This window comes from Artemia franciscana, chromosome 21 (assembly GCF_032884065.1).
Source record: "Artemia franciscana chromosome 21, ASM3288406v1, whole genome shotgun sequence".
Lineage (NCBI taxonomy): Eukaryota > Metazoa > Arthropoda > Branchiopoda > Anostraca > Artemiidae > Artemia > Artemia franciscana.
In genome coordinates, this window is record NC_088883.1 from 12,993,359 (window position 1) to 13,016,967 (window position 23,609).

Here is a 23,609-nt window from a genome sequence, read left to right on the forward strand (position 1 = left end):
CCACTTATAGGCCTAAACCTAAAGCTATACAAAATCTAGTAAAGAAATTGCCAACAAACAGGCAACATAACTCATTTTTAAAGTTGTAATTAACGCAAAGTTCAATGAACAAATGCCATTACAAATCCCACAATTTTAAGTTTTTTATAATTGTTTTAAGGTTTACTTCACTCAAATGAAAACTTGAATTTGACACGTGTTATGGGAATAGGCCAAATTTATTCGTTAATATGTCTAATGCGAACAACCTAAATTAATTTATGAACCAATACACATATTTAAATAATCCAAAAATGGAACAAGGCTATGCCAGCAACTTTTGCAGCGATGATACCTTCCAAGTTGTTACAGCTAAAGTCCTAAAATAACTAAGGAAATTTTTGCGCAAGAAAAGGAAGAAATAAAAATCGCTTTGGTACTTGTGTAGTATCCCGAACACACTCAAGAAGTTAAGTTAGGTAAATCATAATGAAATATACCAAGATATGATGAAAATATAATATTTAGTAAAAATTATGGACACTCCAACAAAGAATTATGGAAAGCAGGCCGCCCAGAACGCATTATATTAAATACCTAACCATTTCTAGATATCAAATATTGAATTAAAATATATCTGCATCTTAGTTTATTGCATGAAAGAATAAGCTAATCATAACCGAATGTGAGAGAAAAAAAGGTTTTACTCAGATCAAACAAAGCAAACATCTTGAGTGTGTTCGAGATAATACACAAGTACTATCACTTTCTTCATATGAATTCAATAGGGTTCATCTGCTTAACAGAAAAAATAATACGGTAGATGGGTGAATATTGAATGAATAGATGTGGCATTTCCTGTATTTATTGATAGATTAGTGCTGAATCCAGATTGGTTGGGGAGGGGAGAATCATCACACTTCGGCATTCTGAGTGAAGAGCAAAGAAGAATTCAACCTCGAAGCACATACTCAAGTTCACTCAAGATGGCCACCGTTCGCCACCGTTCGCAAAAACCTTATGAAATTATTCAGCATTACATTAAGGAATCATCATGCGCAAACGCGTAATCTCATTCTCTCACAATTTGTGAAAATTGTAACGTTTAATGAAAACTGTCTTTGGCAAATAATGAACCAACTATCTTTCAGTTAGAGGTAGAACAAAATTTTTGTTCAAATCATGGTTGGTCTCTCCTACCTACTATGAAGCAAAAGATTACTTCCAAAAAATGACCAATGGATGAGAATCCGCTTGAGCATCACTTACAAATTTTTAGGGCTAAGTCCCCATCCCTAAAAATGCTAAGATAAAATGAGCTATCTCACAGCCCCCTCATTATAAAACATAGTTTACCCAAATTATTAGTTTAATAAATAGAACTTAATTATCTCGTCAGCTATTGATCATTATATTTTTTGTTATTTTTCAAACTTTTAATGTTGTATTTCTATGTATTGTGTTTAAATGTGCGTATATTTGATCAAAACCTTTTTATTAACAAACAAAAGGTTTTCTTTCTCAAAGCTGTTGATTTTTCCTGTTATGACTCCTTGTCTAAAAGATCGCAACCACTTCACCCTGTCCGTGACAACCCAAGATTGAGAAACGATTAAATAAGGAAATCATTCCCATTTTCAAACTTAACTTCGGCAAACTATACGATACACAGCTTAATTTTGAGTACGATGATATAGCATTTGCTTTATATAAGTAACACAAGTAGAAAACAAGTTTTAATTTATTAATTAAAAAAAAAACTCTCCATATTTTGACTCATGATGGACAATGTCGACTAGACTTGAATAATAAAAGGGGGGGACTCAATTTGCTTGGATTCACATGCAAACAAGTGACTTAAGCCTATTAGGCTTGCTTGCTTAGAATTTCAGACAGACTACTGAGTTTTTGGATTGACACATGACTGACGAGTCTCGTGGACTCGCAAGTGAATTGGGGACCTACAGTTTTCCAAGTGTTTCGGTAGACGGCAGAGGCTAACGGCAGGAGTAGCTATGACTCTCAAATCGGACCAATACTTGTGTGTTAGCTTTTGGAGATGCACGCCCGCCTAGTCTCATGCAGGTTGACAAAACTTTAGAATACAAACATGACCGTTAAGTCGCCTGAAATTACATGCAAACAAGCGTCCACCTACTTAGAGTGTCGAGCAAGTTTACCACCTAATTCATCAGCTCAGACAGTTGCGCTAAAAAAAAAAAAAAAATCGGACAAATACTTGTGTTAGTTTTTGGAGATGTAAACTTTCCATATTAAACCATAAGACGAGAAGAAACTTAAGATCAGAACCTACAATAACTCGATCTTAAAACAACCAAAAATTGCTATTAAAAAATAAGTGACACCCAAAACGAACAGAAATTAAATAAAAAATAATAGAAAAAAAAATTAAAACAGGTACTTATATAAATGAATAAATAAATCGCAAAATGAGTAGAGCTTCAGGAGGATGTTTCAACCCCTAATTTATAATAATTTGAATTTTGGAGTATTTCGAACAAAATGGCTATCTCAAAATTTTTATCGGATTTATTTGGGGGAAAAGGCGTGGGGGGATAGATACCTACCCCCTCAATCATTTTTGATGACTTTTAAAAAGTAACTAGAAGTGTCAATCCCCTTGCATAAAACCTTATATGCCCTCGGGGCATATTTTACAACACTTGCCCCTGGGCTTTGGGGTGATATGTCGACCCCGGAGTTTTGTTATTTGATCTTCAAACTATTTTTAACAAAATAGCTATTTCAAATTTTTATTGGAAACATTAGGGGAGAAAGGGCATGGGGGGGGGCTAGTTGCCCTCGGATCACTTTTGACTCTTGAGAAGGGCATTAAAAATTCTGATTAACAATCGAATAAGCCCCCCTCTGAAGTTTATACGACCATCCCGTCCATAAGAACCTTAAATGCCCCCAGGACACATTTTACAACACTTGTCCCATGATTTGGGGGGGGGGCCCTGTTTTATCCCTCGAGTATATTTTATATTATCTTTGATCTATTTTGAACGAAATGGCTATATAACAAGACCTAAGAGCTCATATGGCACTTATGACGAGGCAAGAAGAGCTAAGAGCCAAGAGCTCATATGGTATGAGCTCTAACAAAATTCTAAGAATCAATAGATTGATTTAAAAGGAAAATAAGAGACTTAATGCCGGTCAGGATTTAAAATAGGAGCCCTGAGTCACGATGTCCTTCTAAATATCAAAATATCAAGATCCGATCACCCGCTCGTAAGTTAGAAATACCTAATTTTTTCTAATTTTTTCTAATTTTTCCTCTCCCTTTAGCCCACCAGATGGTCGAATCTGGAAAAAAGACTATATCAAATCAATTTGTGCAGCTCCCTGACATGCCTACCAATTTTCATCGTCATAGCACGTCCAGAAGCACCAAAATCGACAAATCACTGAACCCCTCCCCCCAACTCCCCCAAAGAGAGCGAATGCAGTACGGTTACGTCAGTTACGTATCAAGGACATTTGCTTATTCTATCCACCAAGCTTCATCCCGATTCCTCCACTCCAAGTGTCTTCCAAGATTTCCCCCTCCAACTCCCCGCCAATGTCAAAAGATCTGGTCGGGATTTGAAATAAGTGCTCTGAGACATGAATTCCTTCTAAATATCAGATTTCATTAAGATCCTATCACCTATTCGTAAGATAAAAATACCCCAATTTTCACATTTTCCAAGAATTCCGTTTTCCCCTCCAACTCCCCCCAATGTCACAGGATCTGGTCGGAATTTAAAATTTGATCTTTAAAGCACGAGATCCTTCTAAATATCAAATTTCATTAAGATCTGGTCACCCTTTCGTAAGTTACAAATACCTCAATTTTCAAAATTACCCCCCCAACTCCACCAAAGAGAGCAGATCCGGTCCGGTTATGTCAGTCACGTATCTTAGACAGGTTTTTATTCTTCCCATCCGGTTTCATCCTGATTTCTCCGCTTTAAGTATTTTCTAAGATTTCCGCCCCCCCCAATGACGCTTGATCCGGTTGAGAGCGGATCCGTTCCAATTATGTAAATCACGTATCTAAGACTTCTGCTTATTTTTCCCACCAAGGTTTATCCTGATCCCTCCAATCTAAGCGTTTTCCATGATTTTAGGTTCCCCCACCCCAAACTCCATCAAAAATGATGGAAAACGCTTAGATTGGAGGAATCGAGATGAAACTTGGTGGGAAAAATAAGCAGAAGTCTTAGATACGTGATTTACATAATTGGAACGGATCCACTCTATTGGGGGGGGGGTTATTCTGAAAAATTAGAAAAAAATGACGTATTTTTAACTTACGAAGGAGTTATTGGATCTTCATGAAACTTCATATTTAGAAGGACCACGTAACTCATATCTCTTATTTTAAATCTCAACCGGATCCAGTGTAATTGGGGGGGGGAAGTTGGGGGGAACCGGAAATCTTAGAAAATACTTAAAGCGGTGAGATCAGGATGAAACTGGATGGGAAGAATAAAAACCTGTCCAAGATACGGGACTGACATAAACGGACCGGATCTGCTCTCTTTGGAGTAGTTGGGGAGAGGGGTAATTCTGAAAAATTAGAAAAAACGAGGTATTTTTAACTTACGAACGGGTGATCGGATCTCAATGAAATTTAATATTCAGAAGGATATCGTGTCTCAGAGCTCTTATTTTAAATCCCGACCGGATCTGGTGACATTGGGGGTAGTTGGGAGGGGGAAACCTAAAACTTGGAAAACACTTAGAGTGGAGGGATCGGGATGAAACTTGGTGGTAAAAATAAGCACAAGTCCTAGATACATGATTGACATAACCCGAATGGATCCTCTCTCTTTGGGGTAGTTGGGGGGAGGGTTAATTCTAAAATATTAGAAAAAATGAGGTATTTTTAACTTACGAATAGGTGATCGGATCTCATTGAAATTTGATATTTAGAAGGAATTCATGTCTCAGAGCTCTTATTTTAAGTCTCGACCAGATCTGGTGATATTGGGGGGAATTTGGGGTGGGGGAACCTAAAATGATTGAAAACGCTTAGATTGGAGGGATCGGGATGAAACTTGGTGGGAAAAATAAGTAGAAGTCTTAGATACGTGATTTACATAATTGGAAAGAATCTGCTCTATTGGGGGGGGGGGGAATAATTCTGAAAAATTAGAAAAAATGACGTATGTTCAACTTACCAAGGATTGATCGGATCTGAATGAAAATTCATGTTTACTCAGATCTCTTTTTTAAATCTCAACCGGATCCAGCGTAATTGGGGGGGCAGTTGGGGAGTACCGGAAATCTTTGAAAATACTTAAAGCGGTGAGATTAGGATGAAACTGGATGGGAAGAATAAAAACCTGTCTAAGATACGTGACTGACATAACCGGACCGGATCTGCTCTCTTTGGTGGAGTTTGGGGGGGGGGGGAATTTGGAAAATTGATGTATTTGTAACTTACGAAAGGGTAACCAGATCTTAATGAAATTTTATATTTAGAAGAATCTTGTGCTTTAAAGCTTTAATTTTAAATTCCGACCAGATCCTGTGACATTGGAGGGATTGGAGGGGGAAACCGAAATTCTTGGAAAACGTTAAAATTGGGGTATTTTTATCTTACGAATAGATGATCGGATCTTAATGAAATTTGATATTTAGAAGGAATTCATGTCTCAGAGCTCTTATTTCAAATCCCGACCAGATCTTTTGACGTTGGGGGGGGGGGTTGGAGGGAAAAATCTTGGAAAACACTTTGAGCGGAGGAATCGGGATTGAACTTGGTGGATAGAATAAGCAAATGTCCTTGATACGTGATTGACGGAACCGTACTGGATTCGCTCTCTTTGGGGGAGTTGGGGGGAGGGGTTCATTGATTTGGCTCCGTGTCAGGGAGCTTCACAAATTGACTTGATAAAGTCGTTTTTTCCAGATTCGACCATCTGGGGGGCAAAAGGGAGAGGAAAAATTAGAAAAAATTAGGTATCATAACATACGAGTGGGTGATCGGATCTTAATGAATTGCTATATTTAGAAGGACATCGTGACTCAGAGCTCTTATTTTAAATCCTAACCGGCATTAAGCCTCTTATTTTCCTTTTAAATCGATCTATTGATTCATAGAATTTTGTTAGAGCTCATACCATATGATCTCTTGGCTCTTAGTTCTTCATAACTCGTCACAAGTGCCATATAAGCTCTTAGCTCTTGTTTATAGTTTCGCTTATTATTGAGCCGGGTCGCTCCTTACTACAGTTCGTTACCACGAACTGTTTGATACAATATATACCTGACTGAGGATTCTAACAACTTATATGGGTTTCAGCGCTTTGATTAGACAGCACCGAATAATATTTTCTGCAAACGCAACAGCTCTTCCAACGGAACTTCCCTCCTTCTGCGTTTGCCAAAGCAACAATGTAGGGCCTCAACATGCTTTGATTTCATTTGGGAGGAAATTTCTAGAATCTAAGGCACAGTTTTATTTACTGCTGCACATCCGTTTAAAATGGTCTTGAACGACGGCTATCCTCACTAGTTTTGTCCATAGATTCCTTCAAACAAAGACTATTGTTTGGTAAATGACGACTTATACTTATTGACGACATGACTGCCTGTCCATGGATTATTCTTTATGGTTGATTGTGTGTGGCTATGCTGTTTGACCTATGTGATTGTATGGATGAGTAGGGTTAAGGCCTCATTCAAGTGCTGGTCTATATTAATCACTAATTTAGGAAAACAGTCTTCCTTTTCTCCTTCTCTCTTTTTTTTTTTTTTTTTTTTTTTTTTTTTGTGTTTGTGCTGTAGCATCGGTGATTTCTCTTTTCATTATATATATATATATATATATATATATATATATATATATATATATATACATATATATAGAGAGAGAGAGAGAGAGAGAGAGAGAGAAAGAGAGAGAGAAAGAGAGAGAGAGGGATTTTTAGCCCATGCCACCCGAAGAAAACCTCAAAGTGTTATTGATTTATCGTATTTTTCTGTTATTCATTATAGAAATTCACCAATTTGTTGTTTTTTTTTCAAGCTAACCCCCTCCTAAAAAACTTATACATCGTACGTGCCTGCATTTACATAACCATAAATTAAACTAGCCTTAAAACATAATACTAGCAGAATATGTATTGTTGTTAAACTATTCTCCAGCTTTTTGTCTAAAAACTTGTTTTAATTCGTAAAAGAAAAGTTTGATCGGTTTGATCAGGTGAATTTGGGGTAAAAATTAACGTTGGAGGGGGAAAATGAACACGCATCTGTGATCTTTCTTCTGGCATGAAATGCAAAATTTCTTGAAACAAAAATTGGAGCGTGAAACCTCTACAGCAGGGTTCTCTGGTATGCTGAATCTGATGGATTAATTCTCATTAAGATTACTTGATGTTTTGGGGTGTTTCTTCTCTTTTTCAGTATTGGGCAAATTTTCTCAGGCTCGTAACTTTTGATGTATACCATTAACTTTCATGAGTTTTACATATTATGTAAAACTACTGTTATCAAGTATCTACTGTTATCAAGACTCTGTTTCTTAAAGTTTCAGTTACTATTGAGCCACATCGCTCCTTACTTCGTTACCACGTTACCACGACCCACGAACTGTTTGGTACTAAACAGAAATGCGCTTGTAAAGTCAAAACTGGGCAGAGGTGGGGTGGCAGGGAGGGGGCTTTTTCTAAAAGACAAAAAAGGAATGTATTATCTTAAAACTGTTTCAATCTTCCTAAGAAACAATCACCCCTTCCGATTATGATAAACGTATGCACAGAAAAGAAATTCTTACCTCAATATGTTTATTTTTATGTTGCTCATTACCAGGCAGTATACAGGGGATGCCACAAAGGTCACATATTTCACCGTGGATATAAACACAATCATTCTCATATCTACAGGAGCCCATAAGCATGAAAGGACACAGATTTTCTTCATCGGGGAATTCGAATTCGTTTCGGAGTGGCTCTGAGGATACTGCGGCGTTGTCACTTAAGATCCGAGCATACGTCTTGGGACCTTCTTGACTAGAATCTAAAAGATGAAATTTTGAGATTTAAATTATAGAATACAATAGGTTATACAATATATCGGTAACACTTTTTAAAAGTATCTCATTAGATGAAAAACAACGAGTGTGAAAAACACAGCAAAATAGAAAAAAATCACACATGGAGGTCATAATTACAATCTGAATAAAACAAACCATTGTTTACAAAAGCTTATAATCAAGATTGAAATTCCAACAAAACATGGAAGAGTATTTTAGCTTGTGGACCCGTCTTTTCATAATAAACAACTAGTAGTAGGAGGAGAAGGGGGTGAGGAGAATTCCAGCCATGTATGCTCCATGGATAGGTGAAACCCAAGCATTCTCTTATTTCATATCTTTAATACTGCGATCAAAAAAAAAACCTTTTGAAGTTTTTCAAAGAAAAGTAAAAAGTCACATTAATACCTAAGACGAGAAGAAAAAATTAAAACTTAAAATGAACAGAAACTACTATCAATAAATAAAGAAAACAAAACAAAAAGAAATTAAAATAAATAATAGGTCAAACTTAAAACGAACACAAATTGCAACAAACAGAGGTATGGGTACAACTCCCTGAACAATCTAAAGACCAGACCGCCATTCGTGCCTTACTGACAACCAGTTGTATCTCGAGCAGTGTGGTTTTTATTGGTCAACAACAACACTAAGAAAAAATAATAAGCCTAACTGAGATTTCAAATTAATGTTACATGGTAACATAATATTTGAAGTCCCTTGCCCTCCTAAAACACTCCCTGAAAGTTCGAAATCAATCCCCTCATTCGTTTCAAGATATTTTACAAATATGCTATTTTGATAGCCTGTGTGAATTTAGTCTTTTAATTTACCTCACAACTTCACTATGAATATATTTAAAACTCCCCTGGCCAAATAGTGCCAACACTTTTAAACATATTGGTAACACATATTTGTTGACCCCCTCTTATCCCTCTAGAAAACAAAATAGGAACCATTATTTGTCCGAGAAGAAAGATCCAAAGTCTCCTCCTTCTATCCCTTCTCCCACCTAAATTAATCCTCTTGCCCCCAACCCCCTAAGATTTCCCGAAAGTTTAAACTTGATAGCCCAGTCCACTTCTGAGATTCTGCAGATATGCTATTTTGACAATCTGAAAAAAATGGTGTCTTGGTTTGCCCCTTAAAGCGGAGTGGATTCTAATTGTAATATGGGCCAACAGTGCAAAACCGTAAATGTAAATCAGGCATAACATTTCAGCCACTCCCTCCCCCAAACATGAAATAAGAAGTCCCCTTGTCCAGCCCCATTTCCACACAATAACTGAAATTTTCAGCTTGATCCCTCAAACAGTTTTCAGGATAAAGCAAATGTCCTATTTTCATAGCATAAAACGCACAGTGTCATTAAATTTAAGTATCCCAGCCCCTCCCTAAAAGTAACAAAAAGAGTTTCATCAAACCCATAAACACCCAAGGGAAATTTAAATTCAATCTCCAAAGCCGTTATTGAGACATGCGGATATTCTATTCAGTCAGCTTGGTAACATATTGTGTCTTTCAATTTGCATCGCCATTTTACGGTGAGTAGTTTCTAGTACCATAGGGGCTAATGAGTCATGACTTCTAAGCAGACTTGAGACAAAATATTCGTAACCCTTCTGTACGCTTCCTTTTAGTTAAAATTCCAGATTCATCTGCCCCCCTCCAAATAAAAACTCTCAAAAAGTTTCAACTGGATCTCTAAAGGCCGTACCGAGACATAACAGATACCCTATTTTGATAGCATGGCAACATAGTGTTTATTCAAGTAATTTACCACTTAACCATAAATTGATTCATGTCTCATAGCGACTTATAATAGAAAAACATTAAAGTTAATCAGAGACAATACATGTTTAACCCATACCCTAACAAAGAACTTGAAGTCCTCTCTGCACCTTCTCATTCCTTTTCTGAGATTAACTAAAAGTTTCAAATTCTACCCCTAAGTCGTAGAGAAGCTATTAGATACGGTATTTTGATAACCTGGATGCACATGGTGTCTTTTGGTTTGGCTCAACACTCTCCCCAAAGCCATAATTCAAGATTCAGCTGCCCCCTTCCCATCACTCGACGCAACCCAAAGTTTCAAATGAACACCCCAAGCCGCTCCCACGATGTCAAACATACGCCATTTCAATAACCTAGCAGAAAATGGAGTCTTCTGATTTGCCTCGCTACCGAACTGTACATATATCATCAGTCTCTTTGGAACTTCTAATGCCATACAGATCGGAAACAAAAATTGTTTAGCCCCTTCCCAACAAAACTGAAAGACCCATTGCCTCATCGTAACTTCCTTTCCAGAGCAGTACCTCGTAGTTTCGACTCAATCCCCCAAGCCGTTCCCACGATATTGCAAATATGCTATATCGATGATCTGGATATACACAGCGCCTTTCGGTTTACCTCTAACTCATCCCTGGGTCAAAAGTTGAGCTCAGCTTGACCACCCGACACTCCCCAAAAGTTTCAACCTGGTCCTCCGAGACATTCCCTAGATATTTCAGAAAACTCAGGCGCAAGTAACTTCTTTTGATTTGCTCAAGTATGCGCGTCGTTTTCAGAACATACCCTTGGAAGGCTCTGGTAGCCTTGCTCTAGCAAACAATCCCTAGATGCTCCTAGATGACCACACAACCGAGACCAAACATGGCCACCATATCTACTAAAACCTATATATGAAAAATAGGTGATTACAAAAGTTAGGATCATTGTCTCTAGGGATGTGGGGGGCAATGTCGACTCTGGAGGCTTGCTTATAAGACCTCTCAAAATTTCTGAACTAAATGGCTATCTTAAAATTTTGATCCACAGTTTATGGAGTGCTGGGTAAAAAAAAAAAAAATGGTGCGAGAAGCAGTATAGTTGCCCTACAATCCCTTCGGCCTTTAAAAAGATACCAGAAATTCCTACAAAATGAGCCCCTGCTAAGTTTCTAAGCCCATCCATTTCACATAAAGGGGTCAGGAAGAAAATATTTTCGGCCCTTTTCAGTCCCTCTGTCGGGCTCCGTTCTGAAGAGAGCAGTGGCGCCATTTGGGGAGGACAGAGGGGGCCCTGGCCCCCCTCTGATTTCTGGAAGGGCCAAATTTCAACCACGTAATTTTTTGTTTATTCGTCCTTATTCTACTTTTTTCTCTTATTTTACCGTATTACTACTGTGAATTATTACTAAACAGCAAATTCAAGTTACTCGACGATTATTGCATTTCAAGAAAGTATCCTGTTTTTGCCGTTCTCCATAATTAATTTATAGTCACCCTTGTGGCAGGGGTTCGTGAAGTCTTTGCTGGGCTTGGAGACATTCAAATGTCTCCAGTAATTAACGAATCCCGTCAGTCGGCACACTTATGTGTGGGCTAACATCCGGAAAAGAAGAATATCCAAACCATGGTGTCATTCCAGTTTTGTATTTAGTTTATCGTTACCCTTCATCAAATAAAGAACCGAAAACAGTGTTGAGTTGTGTTCAAGGTCAAATCAGATTACTGAAACATGAGTTCATCCGGTGCGAGTGGTGCAAAAAAAAAAGTCCAAAGGAAAGAAGAAGAATAAAGATGTAACGGCGATTGGCTTCGTTTTTCAAACCAACTGTAAGTGAATCTACCACATTTTATGGGGACAACTCATGGCCAACCGAAGTTTTACCGACAAACGAGCAGACCCTGGACGTGAGATAACTTTCTGAGGAGAAAAATCTGCGTGAACCACAAACGGAGGAAATGGCTTCCAGAACGATCAATACCGATTTGTCCATGAACCCGTATAAAAACCCCTGCCAACCAGTTTTGACTGACTATCCTGCCACCACAATCGGGAATCGCAAACGAAAACTTAGCAGCTCCTATTTCTTGGCGTACCCATGGCTCGAATATTCGATAGAACAGGACTCGGTGATCTGTTTCAATTGCCAACATTTCAGTGGATTCTCGCTAAGATCAAGCAAAAGGTAGGGAGCTAGAGCATTCATTGACGTAGGATTTAGAAAGTGGCAAGACATTTCTGCTGATACGGCAGCACGAAAACAGAGACCGACACAAGGCATGTACCATTTCTTTGACTCAGTATAAAACTATTGAGATGGAAGCCGCCGAATCTGTTGCGTCATGCCTCTCCAAAAAAACGCGAAAAGGAAATACTAGAGAATAGACACGTAAAAGATCTACTAAAACCTACAGCATTACTTGGACGACAAGGTATTGCGTTTCGTGGCCATGATGAATGGGAGTCTAGTACCAATCAAGGGAATTTCGTAGTTACAGTACATCTTTTTAACGAAAATCAATCCAGACTTGAGGAAAAACTCTCGTAAGGCCTATGGCCATTAGCTCTTGTTTTTTCGCAGGAGTTGAAAACTGAATATTTGTGAATCAGAAGGTCGAAAATTTAGTCAGAAGGTTAAAAAATAGAATGCGCTTAAGGGACAAGATAGTAATCACGTGAAATTCTATAAAGCTTTCAAAAAAAAAAAATGATGGACACACATCGAATTTTATGCGTATAGTAATTGGGTACTTGTGTCTTAGAGCCACCCCACTCAAATTCTGTCGGAAATTGAAGTTTGGTTAATGCTAATGAAATAAGAGAAAATGATGACAATATTATACTTTATCAACAAAATTATGAAAACTACAATATAGAATCATGGAAGGGGGGGGGTACCCAGTCCACATTATATTAAATACATAACCAAAAGTAATCTAGCCTAACCAAAATACCAACTGAATATGTAATTAAAATACAGCCACAATGTGGTTTCGCACCGAGCCGAAGCTAACATTGTAGTTTCCTAACCAAACCTAACTTGGCAGTTCAATTTCAACCAAACTTCAAAGTTCAAAAGAAATTGAGTGGGGTGGCTATAAGACACAACTACCAGTAATTGTAACAGCATAAAGAAACTTGTGGTATTAATATAGTAATTTTTACGGCACGTCATTAGAAATTATATTCTCCTTGTTTCTACTTTTTTGACTACAACACTTTACAACGACTAGAAGTATATTATAACAAACAATTCAAGGCTAATAAAAGAAATTTAAGAAAATGACCAATACCCCCCCCCCCTCCCAGTGACAATCCTGCCAAAAATTAGATTAGGGTTCCACCTTTTGAAAAAGCCCCTCCGATCGCTAGTCTTTTTTTTTGGGGGGGGGGGGGTATGAAGGACGATGAATCAGTTGAGAGATGACAAACTGAGAGACTTTCTTTTAGAGCCAGAAGAGAATAAATGTCAGCACAACGACGAAAAATGTTGGAGGCCAACATGGCAATGTCGATGGCCAACAAAGACAATGTTAATTTCAACCTAAACAAAATATAAATAGCCAAAATAACAAGACACGAACGAAATCCTGTGGCTAGCAGACGTCTTCCACCTGCAGGCCAGTATAGAGCTATATATCAAGGAGATTGAATTCGAAAATTATGGCTTAATGTAATTATGAATGTGTCAGAAAACTATATAATTGTCCAATCTTTGTCAATTGCAGTTCCAAAAAAAGCTACGACTGAAGCACAGAGTTAACCTTCAGTCAAACTCTACCCCCTTCGGCCAATATGGCCGAAGGAAATAAAAAAACAAAGGACAAAATGGGGAATTGAACAAAACTTACCGTTTGGAAATGTAGCAAAGTGTTAAGCATTAAGATGCAACATGAATGCCAGGACGCGGCAGGAGCACAGAAATAGTCAGGTGTAAGCTTGGATGTAAGGTCAGAGGTCAAAGAACTGCGAAAGCAGCACATTGTCTTTGGCTGGAAGCTTATGTGGAAAATAATGTACCGCAGTGGTTTCTAGATTCGAAAAAGGGAAAAATTCGACAAGATGCCGATTCCACCAAGCACATTATCGAAAAGCTGACAAAACTCAAAAAGACTTAGTGCTGATCTTGACTGTTGGGAGAATTTCTGTGGGAAAGTGTCTAAGATTAGTTGGTAATTTCATTCTTTTGGTTTAGAAAATGTTCCTAAGAGCATTTTTGCACGAACTTCGTCATGCTGTCTTTCAAAAGTTTAGAACTATTTGGTAAAAAATTTCTTTCAAGTTTTACCTCCTCCCCCCGCTACGTTCCTCTAAACAGTAATTTTTATTACCATATACTGTAGTGCAGAAAAGAAGAGGAATCGGTACAGACTCTATTCTTAAACATTATACTCCTCTACTAAACTAAAAAAAAAAGAAGCTGTACACAATCCTTACAAGAAAGAATATGATCGGATCTAGTGTTGAAATTACGTTCACTGATAACTCAAAAACAAGTGAAAATGAAGATAAACGCTATTAAGGAATAATTGCTATTAAACATAACATAATCGGTAATTTGAAGGTTTTTCTGTCATTTCGAAAAGATGCAATCACAACAGTTATTTGTAAAACACGATAAATAACATGAATCGTTTTAGTTAGAATATATCAGGATTTTATAGATGTTAGTGGGTGTTCCATAGGTGTGAAAACGACTTAAATTTATACAATATTTTTAGGTGTAAAGGAGCCACGACACTTGACTCAAATAAGACTTAAAAGGGAAAATATAACAGCTCAAACTAGGGATGAAACCTTTTAATTGATAGTAAAACAAATATAAAATTTTTAACTGGATATTTCGAACACATATACAGTGTCTATCATCAGCAGTAAAACTAAAAGACATTAATAAAAACAACAAAATTTATACCCAATAAACTAACTACATATAGTTTATTGGTCTTATTTTTTTTAATGGAACAGCGAAAGCAAATCTCCTTGTCCTCTTCGGTTCCGGTTCATTAGATTTGTCTGACATATCAGGTGGACAGAGGTCAAAACTCTTAGGTGAAATGAGATTTACCTTATTTGACCTCAGTTAAGTATCATAAATTGAAGTTATCTATTAAAAGGGAAAGTTTAAAATTAAATACATTCGCGGGTTTTATTTTAATAATCAAACAGGAACTTGCGCAGGGAAGTCTGTGGAACCATTAACCCCCCCCCCCCCAAAAAAAAAAATTCAAAGATTTCTCATTCCCTTTTCCCTAAAGATACATTTTCGTGTGTGAGGCTGTTGCCAATCATCTCACGAAAGTTATCCTAGTGTGTTCGTTTGTAGTTGTTGTTGGGTTTCTTATGCATAAGCATTGGATATCTGTCAAAGTACTTCTAACTATGGCCTCAGTCAATTTGGCTCAGTCAAGTCCCACTAAAATAGCATCTTATCAAATATAAATGGTATCAGATAATATTTATAAAATACAAAAATCTTTATTTCAACTGAAACCACGCAAAGATCTTCAATCTGTATAATTGAGAAACCAAAGTGGCCTATCGGCCTTTCCAAGTCCCATCACATTGCAAAATTTTTAAAGAAAGGTATACAGCTTGTTTGATAGGCAGTTTTTCCTATCATCAGCTAGAAAACTGCAGGGTAAATAAGAACCAGCGGGCAAACTCAATTGGGTAAAAAAAAAGAGTGACAGACTTTCCCAAAAGTTTTTAAACCAATGGTTATACCGTAAAAGCGCTAGCATAAATCAAAGTTTTAAAAGTTCGCTTCAAGGATCTTTATTATTATTGGTGTTATGTGTTTTTTTTTGCTTTTTTTAATAATAATAATGAATAAATAAATAAAAAAAAGCAGGGGATTCACTGAACTATGAAACTTCGAAGACGGCTAGCATCCAGACTATATCGGTTGGTTTTCTACCACTCCTTGCAAAGCGTGTAGCTACATGTCCTTCCACAATCAAGCAAATTTTCAGCACTTTCAACTACTAATTACTTCCCGACGAGCTAACATGGAGGTTTTCATTGTCAGCTGATCAATCACAGGCAAAGGTAATCCAGTTCAGATATAATCCTACCTCCACTATGGACGTGAAATGGACGAGGAGGAGGGTATCTACATTTGTTATCATCAAAACACATATCTGAGGGAATACTGGATCTTAATCAATCTTGATAGAAGGTAAAAGCTGTTGCCCTGGTTAATTTGGAAGTCAAAGCCCGACCCGCCCTCTGTGGGGAAGGTGAGAGGGAGGGAGGTCCTTAAATCTTCATCATATGAGCATCTAACAGATTACGTACTCTGATCTTAATGAAGCAAAGTGAAAAGTAAGAGCAGTGTATAAGCTTCAGAAAATTATACCTCTGTGGAGGGGTTGGGGCAAATGGTTCCCTGAAATATCCTCATCGACATCTAGCAAAGGGTAATTCAATCTCAGCCCCACCTTGCACAAATTAAAAGTAAGCGCATAAGCTATGTCTTTTTGGTGACTAGACAAAATCCATCCTCTATGGGGGGATGAGAATAGGGGCCTTGAATAAGAACTAGCGAACTAGTTATGTATTTTTGAGACTTGGATCTGATGAAGCTTTTTTTTTTGGGGGGGGGGTATCCTCAATTCTTGCCATCATGATACCTAGCAAGAAGGGTTGTCGAAGCTCAGCAAAACTTCGTGGAAGGTAAAAGTAAGTGCCCTTATTATATTTTCTGAGAGCTGGTGCCCAATCCAGTCTAAGTGGCAGGAAGGGGCCCCTAGATTCTTGTCATCAGAAAATTTACAAGAAGAGATTGTCGGATCCGTAATGAAACTTGTGAAAAGTATGATCTACTATCCAAATTATGCTTGCTAAGGGCCAAGATTTGATCCAACCTTTCATAAGGGAAGAAAAGGGGAGGAACCCTTGAACTCTAGTCATCATGACATCTAGCAAAAGAGGTTGTCGGATCTAGACCAAATTTGGATGGATGTAAAACCAAGTCTACTAGTTGCTAAGTTTTTTAAGGGGTCTAAAACCATCCTTTATTCTGTGAGAGAGGGGTTGGAGGGAATCCCTAGATTTCTGGCATCATAACATCTGCTAGAACGGATAGTTGAATATCAACAGAACTTGGTGAGAACTAAAAGGAAGTACCCTTGTTGTGCCTTTACAGAATGAAGGACAATAAGATATCAATACAGATGAAAGCAAAGAAGCATCTTCATTTGAAATTTTGACTTAAAACCATCCAACTGATTTTCAGTACTTTGAAAAATTGCTGACGAACATTTTTTTCAAAGCCATCTCAAGTTCATCTTTTTATTATTTTGACCATTAAAAAGCATGCATGCATTACCTAAATTAGCAAAAAAAAAAAATCACCAGGCTACCAGAAAAATTTGTTTGCAGCTTTGGCCCAAAAAAGTTAATCTATTTAAATTTAAACTGTGTTTCAACAAACTTCAGGGAAAACTGAACGCTGAAAATGGAAGAACATATAGACGTACTATCTCAAATATCTGATACTCAAATCTTGATTGACAATTCGTACTGTTGTATGACACGTGACCACCTCAACCCCTACTACGAAGTCATATAGTTAATTAAAAAATAAAAATAATAATAATTAAACTGCTGAAAATTACCACCTGTGACAACCCTTCTTCTGAACACTTTTAAGTCACATAAAGACACTGATGTCGACAAAAAGGTAATAAAACCGAAATAGTTTCAAATCGGTATTATTCTCTGGAAACGATTAATAAAAAGAGAAATGAAGAAACCATCATAAATAACTCATATTAGCAGTAAATGTCTCAATCAGATGCTATAGAAAAATCTAGAAAATGCAAAATAATTTAAATAATTTATACTCAAGATGGTTAAAACAATACTCGGAATTTAAAGCCAAAAAGGTGAATGAAACAACGCCACACTATCGCCGCCAAAATCAAACACCATTACTATATCAATAAACTGGAAGTTCATTGATATACGGAAAATGATTAGCATCTAAAAACAATATGTACCCCCCTTGACAAACAGTTTAAAGATCGAAAAACCAGACATGATATACTACTGACTAGAAAATACTTAAACTTCTGATTGATTTTGTGATAATGATTAAGCAAAATCTTTGAGAGGAAAAAACACCATAATATTGATAATTATTTTCTTATTGAAAACAAAAGTCTGTACCTAGGTTCAATGAAAGCCGGAAAAACACTAAGACTAGAGAGATATTGTCACTAAATAAAAATATTCATCAGGGGTTACAGACAATCGTCAGCCGGGTATCAAAAGGTCATATCTCCATAATTGTAAATTTACAGAAGGGTAAAAAAAAACTCACAACTTTTTTACTTCATCTCCGATAACCGTAAAACAAAAACGATTTCATGTTTATTGTTTGTATATATCAATCCTTTTTTATTTTACGGTTATCAGATGGAAATAAAAAAAGTTGTGAGGCTTTTTTTTGCTCTTCTGAAAATTTACAATTATGGAAATACAACCTTTCGATTTTTTATTTTTTTTTTTATTTAATCACTTTATTAAATTCAACTTATCAGAGACCCTACCGTTGAGGGTTCATGCTCCAATCTCCAAAATTTTGAATTTTGCTTGTTTTTTCCATAAAAACGATCATGGATGTATGTTTATTTGTTTAGTTTTTTCCAGGGGTGATCATAAAAGCAAGTGATCTTAGTAAAAATAATTTTATTAGATTTACCGTATCAGAGTCCCCTTTCATAGAGGTTTCAAGCTCCAACCTACAAAATGTAGAATTTTGCACTTTTTTTACAGAAAAAAGATGATACATGTATGTTTATTTATTTTTCTGTTTTCTGAGGGATAATTGTATCAAACTGAAGGCCTAGAAAATAGGAAGAGAGTTACTTTGAACGTAAATTAAAAGTTCCTTTTAATTTAAGAGATTGAGATTTCCGCTAAATTATAAGACAGTGCAATGGGAAAGTGTTGTTTTCTGCAATTTTATTGCATCCAACGATGATTTTGCTCCAAAGAAGACCAATCAGCAATAAATGTAGTCTGAGGCAAACTGGGTCTGGGAGGGGGCAAACCTAGGTCTGAGAGGGACAGTTCCCTTTCCCCCACTACCCCATAACCAATTATGTCCCTGATCAAAAGAATTGGCTTTTTATGCTGCGTCTATATATATAAATATTATTTAGTTTATTATCACCTACTAAAAGCTAAGAATCTGAGAAAATTTGTCGTATTTTCGAAAAAAAGGAAACGCTCCCAAAGCAGCAGGCAATCTTAGGGAAAATCAAACAATTCGTGGTAATGAACTGTAAGTAAGGAACGATGCGGCTAAATAGCAACCGAAACTCCCTGAAACAGATTCTAAATAAGAATATTTACAACGAAAGAATCGAATTTTGATGCTTATTCATAATATGGGAAGTTCATCAAAATAAAAAGTACCGATCAAAATAAGATCGAGAGGTCTCATTTGGCCTGAGCTCAACAGTTCTAGTTCCCTTTTTAAGTAACCAAAAATATTGAACGGCAGCTAGCCGCCCTCCCACGATAATTTTTACCCCAAAGTCACCCAACCTAAAATTTAAGATAACCATTTTGTTCAACATAGTCGAAGGGAAGAGAATATTCAATGGAGGGAGAGCCGGATTCCCCAGTATTATCTAAAAAACCATCAAGAATTAAATGAGAAAACAAGTTTTTTTTGAAAACTCATATATATAATAATTTCTGATTTTTTTGAAAATAATGCTGAGAAATCTGGCGCCTCCTTTATGTAAAAATTATCTTCCCCCATGAAAAATTCCTCCATGTAAAGATCCCCCTGAAACAGTCTGTATACTTCCCAGTAATCAATACTATATGTAAACAATGGGCAAAGTTCATAACTTGCAGCCCTCCCCCCCAGGGATTCTGGGGGATTACTTTATCCTCAAAGAAATAGTTATTAGATTTTTCGAATATGCTGAACAAAATCGATATCTCAAAATGTTGATCCTGTGACTTTGGGGAAAATTGAGCTTGGTAGGGGGCCTAATTGCCCTCCAATTTCGTGGTTACTTAAAAAGAGCGCTAGAACTTTTAGTTTCTGTTCGAATGAGCCTTTACATGATATTCTAGGACCACTGGGTCGATACGATCACCCTTGGGAAAAAAAATAAAATAAATACACATCCGTGATCTTTCTTCTGGCAAAAAAAATACAAAATTTCACATTTTTGTAGCTTCACATTGTAGCTTCAGAAAATTTTTGTAGCTTCACATAATTTCACATTTTTACAGATAGGAGCTTGAAGCTTCTACAATAGGATTCCCTGATACGCTGAATCTGATGGTGTGATTTTCATTAAGATTCTATTACTTTTAGGGGATGTTATACCTTTTTCGAAAAAATAAGGAAAATTTTCTCAGGCTTGTAACTTTTGACGGGTAGGACTAAACTTGATGAAACTTATATATTTGAAGTCAGCATAAAAATCTGACTCTTTTGATGTATCTATTGGTATCCGTTTTTTAGAGTTTCGGTTACTATTGAGTCGGGTCGCTCCTTACACTTCGTTTACGAACTGTTTGATTTGATACTTCCTGAGAAAATGGACCAGTCATCGAAACGACATTTTTTTTATAAACAATTTATTTCTTTTAAAAAAGCGGGGGAACATACTCGAAATATCAAAAGAATTATAAATAAAACATTGACCCTGCAAAAATGTGGTGACGTCGAGGTCTTAAGATGAGACAGGATAATTTTCAAAAATTGCAAAAACCTAGATATGGACTAATGAACAGAATAGTCCTTCACTTGCAAAAAAAAAGAGAATAAACAAATTGAAATTTGCAAAAAATTCTAAATGCTCATGAGGTTTGGTTGACGAAAGACTGTCAGAGTGAACAGCAGTAGGTTCAATTGAAGCCTTGCCCTGTCTACCACTTGTTGACAAGGTACTTTTTCATGCTCAAGGTGTTTCCAAAGACGGTTACGAAAATCCGAGTTGGCCCTTGTTTCACAGCACTATATTGCGTGATGTTTGGTAAATGTGGGCTACCCGGTTTGACCCCCCCTCCTCCATAAGAAAAGAGCATTTGACTCCTTATTTGCTCAAACAAAAATAGAAAAAAAATGCCAAAAAGAACGGCGTTCATTCCCGACAACTTGATGAATAAAAATAATAAAAAAAAACACATAAAACTTATTTAAGAAGCGTGGGCTGTGTTTGAGTGCTGTGAAGCTCCTCAACACGGTTTCCTACCAATCAAAAGTTATTTTTATTTACAATATTTTATGCTTCCTTGTGTTTGCTGCTCATCATAATCCAGTCCAACATTTCAAAATCCGTAAATAGAATAATGAGATTTGAAGATCCAGAAAAACCAAAGGCAACTTTTTTAAAAGAGGTTGTTACCAAAGGTGATTCAACAGAAGCTACACTTTTTTGGTATCTAATATCCAACCACACTTAGCCATATATGTCTTGTACGACTTTGATTAATTAACATACTATAACTTCCTGAACTTGATCAAAATCAAATATTACAAGCTTCTTTTTTGTAGCAATATCAACATTTAGAATTCAGTAAGTTCGACATGACTTATCTTACCAGTATTAAAATTAAAAGGGATTATGAACTATTTTACTTCTTGCACACATGACAAATAGAGGCATGACCAGAGGCCCATATATTGGACCAGATAATGGATAAAAGGGACAAGAAGCAGAGTTGAAGGCCCAAGTGACAGGGTTTGCACGCACTGTCGGAGCCACATGATTGTGCATAAATAAAAATAGTCTGTAACCCCTTATCTAGAATTATAATTCCAAAACCCATCGCACAATACAAAAAAAATATCACAAGCATAATTATGTTTCCGAAAGGTTTTTTTTTATTATTATCTTTTTTCGATTATCTTTTATACTTATATTCCGGAAGTTCTTCCTATTCCATTTCTGTTGTTTAAACTTCATGTCTTCATGTGTTCAAACCATTAGAATACCAAATTATTTAACAAGTCATTTTAAAGGAACTATCCATGAGACCAAAAAGCTGGATTATTCAACTGGATTATACTACTGTATTTGAAATGGGTCAACTCAAACTAAATATATTTTAAATCCAGAGCAACATTATTAATGTGATACTGAAATCATTTCAAACGGTTAAACCCTTATTCAAGCTTTCCCGTTTAATCGTAATCATACAGGTGGGGGCCGAGACAAACTGAAAGCTTGGCAATAATGTTATCAAACACCACTGACAGATAACCTTTCAGAGAAGATCGTGCGTATTTAAACCACTTTATGCTCAATCCAGTGATGTTTAACTCTACCAACGATGTAGAGATCAGTACTCTTCCCTATATCTTAAGGCTTCTTAACTTCACTCCAACGTTTGATCAACTCCTGACGATGTCACAATGAATATTTCAGAAGAGATGAATGAAATACAGATATTATCAATTTGCTCAAATCAGTACAGTCAATCCTAAGATTTACCCTCAAACAAATTGCAATAGTCTTGGTTTTGGTACCATTCAAACCGGAAAAAAGTTCTCTACAACACATACAAAGTGGGACAAAATCGGACGAGGGAAATTGACCGTTTTTCGTCTTTTCTTCAAAAACAAATACTTTTTAAAAACAGCTTAACTTGCACATATAGAAAATCTGTAACGGATAAATCTGGTACGTAGATCACAAATATGCACTTTGTTGTTGTTTTAAATGCCCACATTCAGTTCCCTCCTTCCCTCCCACCCATAAATCAAGCGTCGATATAGGCCTGAGAGCAATATTACGTGAAGATGAATTCATACGAAAAAATGGATTGCTAATGAAGTAAAGAAATCATATACATGTCCATTTACACTCCCCCCTCCACCCTAAACGTGACCACCCCAAATTCTTAGAATCCAACAAGTAACTTCTCAAAACTAGCTAAATCACTGATTTTAATTTCTGCTCCTGAACTAGGAGATAGATCTTGAGGATGGACCACAGTTGTAGAAGTTGCTACTTTCTGCTGAAAGACTCGGTGTCGGCAACTGTCAAGGTTATCAGTAGATTTTCAACCGTAAAATATAGAAAGTGAAGCCTCTCCCGCTGCTTTAATCTCTTCTTTCGAAGCATCAATTCTAGAAAACGTTGAAACATTTTCCATAAGCTGTTTCTTGTCTCTCAGCCGTTTAAACACAATCCCAGTGCCAAGTCCATGTAAACGGGAAGTTGCGTCACAGCCAAGAATTGCATGAGCAAAAGGAAACATCTTGTAGGTTTCGGTCCAAATCTTCTTAATAATTGCTTCGATATCCCAAGTTGCACCTGAATTGGTTGGCTTAGACTCACTGTGAAGGTGGACTTGTCAGGAATACAGTGATAAATTAACAACACTAACAAGTAGATATCGTCACCAATAACAACAGTGTCCCAAGTCTTCGAAAACTCAACCTCTGTAAGCACAATAAGCAAGTCAGCATCAGGTTTAGCTGGATGGTTTTCAGACCTTTGCCTCGTAAATAATCAGAAAATATATTGACGAAACGGCCTTTATTCTTTTTGCACGAAAGAAATTCTACTTTTTTGGTGGTCAGTCTCATTTCTGGGCTAAATAAAACTTTCCATCCAGTGACACGGTTTTGCTTAAGATGAGTCATATCTTTCGTCGAAGCAGCTATGTCCTAGCCATCAAAGACGTTAATGGCGTCTGGATATTTGACCGAAACGTAGTTCTAGTATCGGTCTAAGATCTCTGAATATGTTTCTTTCTTCGTCTAAAGAATCCTGTGATGCAAAGCTCCCCGTTTAAGACGTAGGTACAGTTCGGA

General features: G+C 36.8%; 1 protein-coding gene across 1 annotated transcript in view; it reads right to left on the minus strand.

Annotated features, from left to right (window-relative positions):
• Nucleotides 1–23,609, minus strand: part of LOC136040826 (probable E3 ubiquitin-protein ligase makorin-1) — a 236,682-nt gene that overhangs the window by 100,347 nt on the left and 112,726 nt on the right. The window contains exon 4 of the mRNA XM_065725160.1: nucleotides 7,778–8,019. Within this exon, the coding sequence (XP_065581232.1) occupies nucleotides 7,778–8,019 (242 nt within the window). The remainder of the gene's footprint in view (nucleotides 1–7,777; nucleotides 8,020–23,609) is intronic.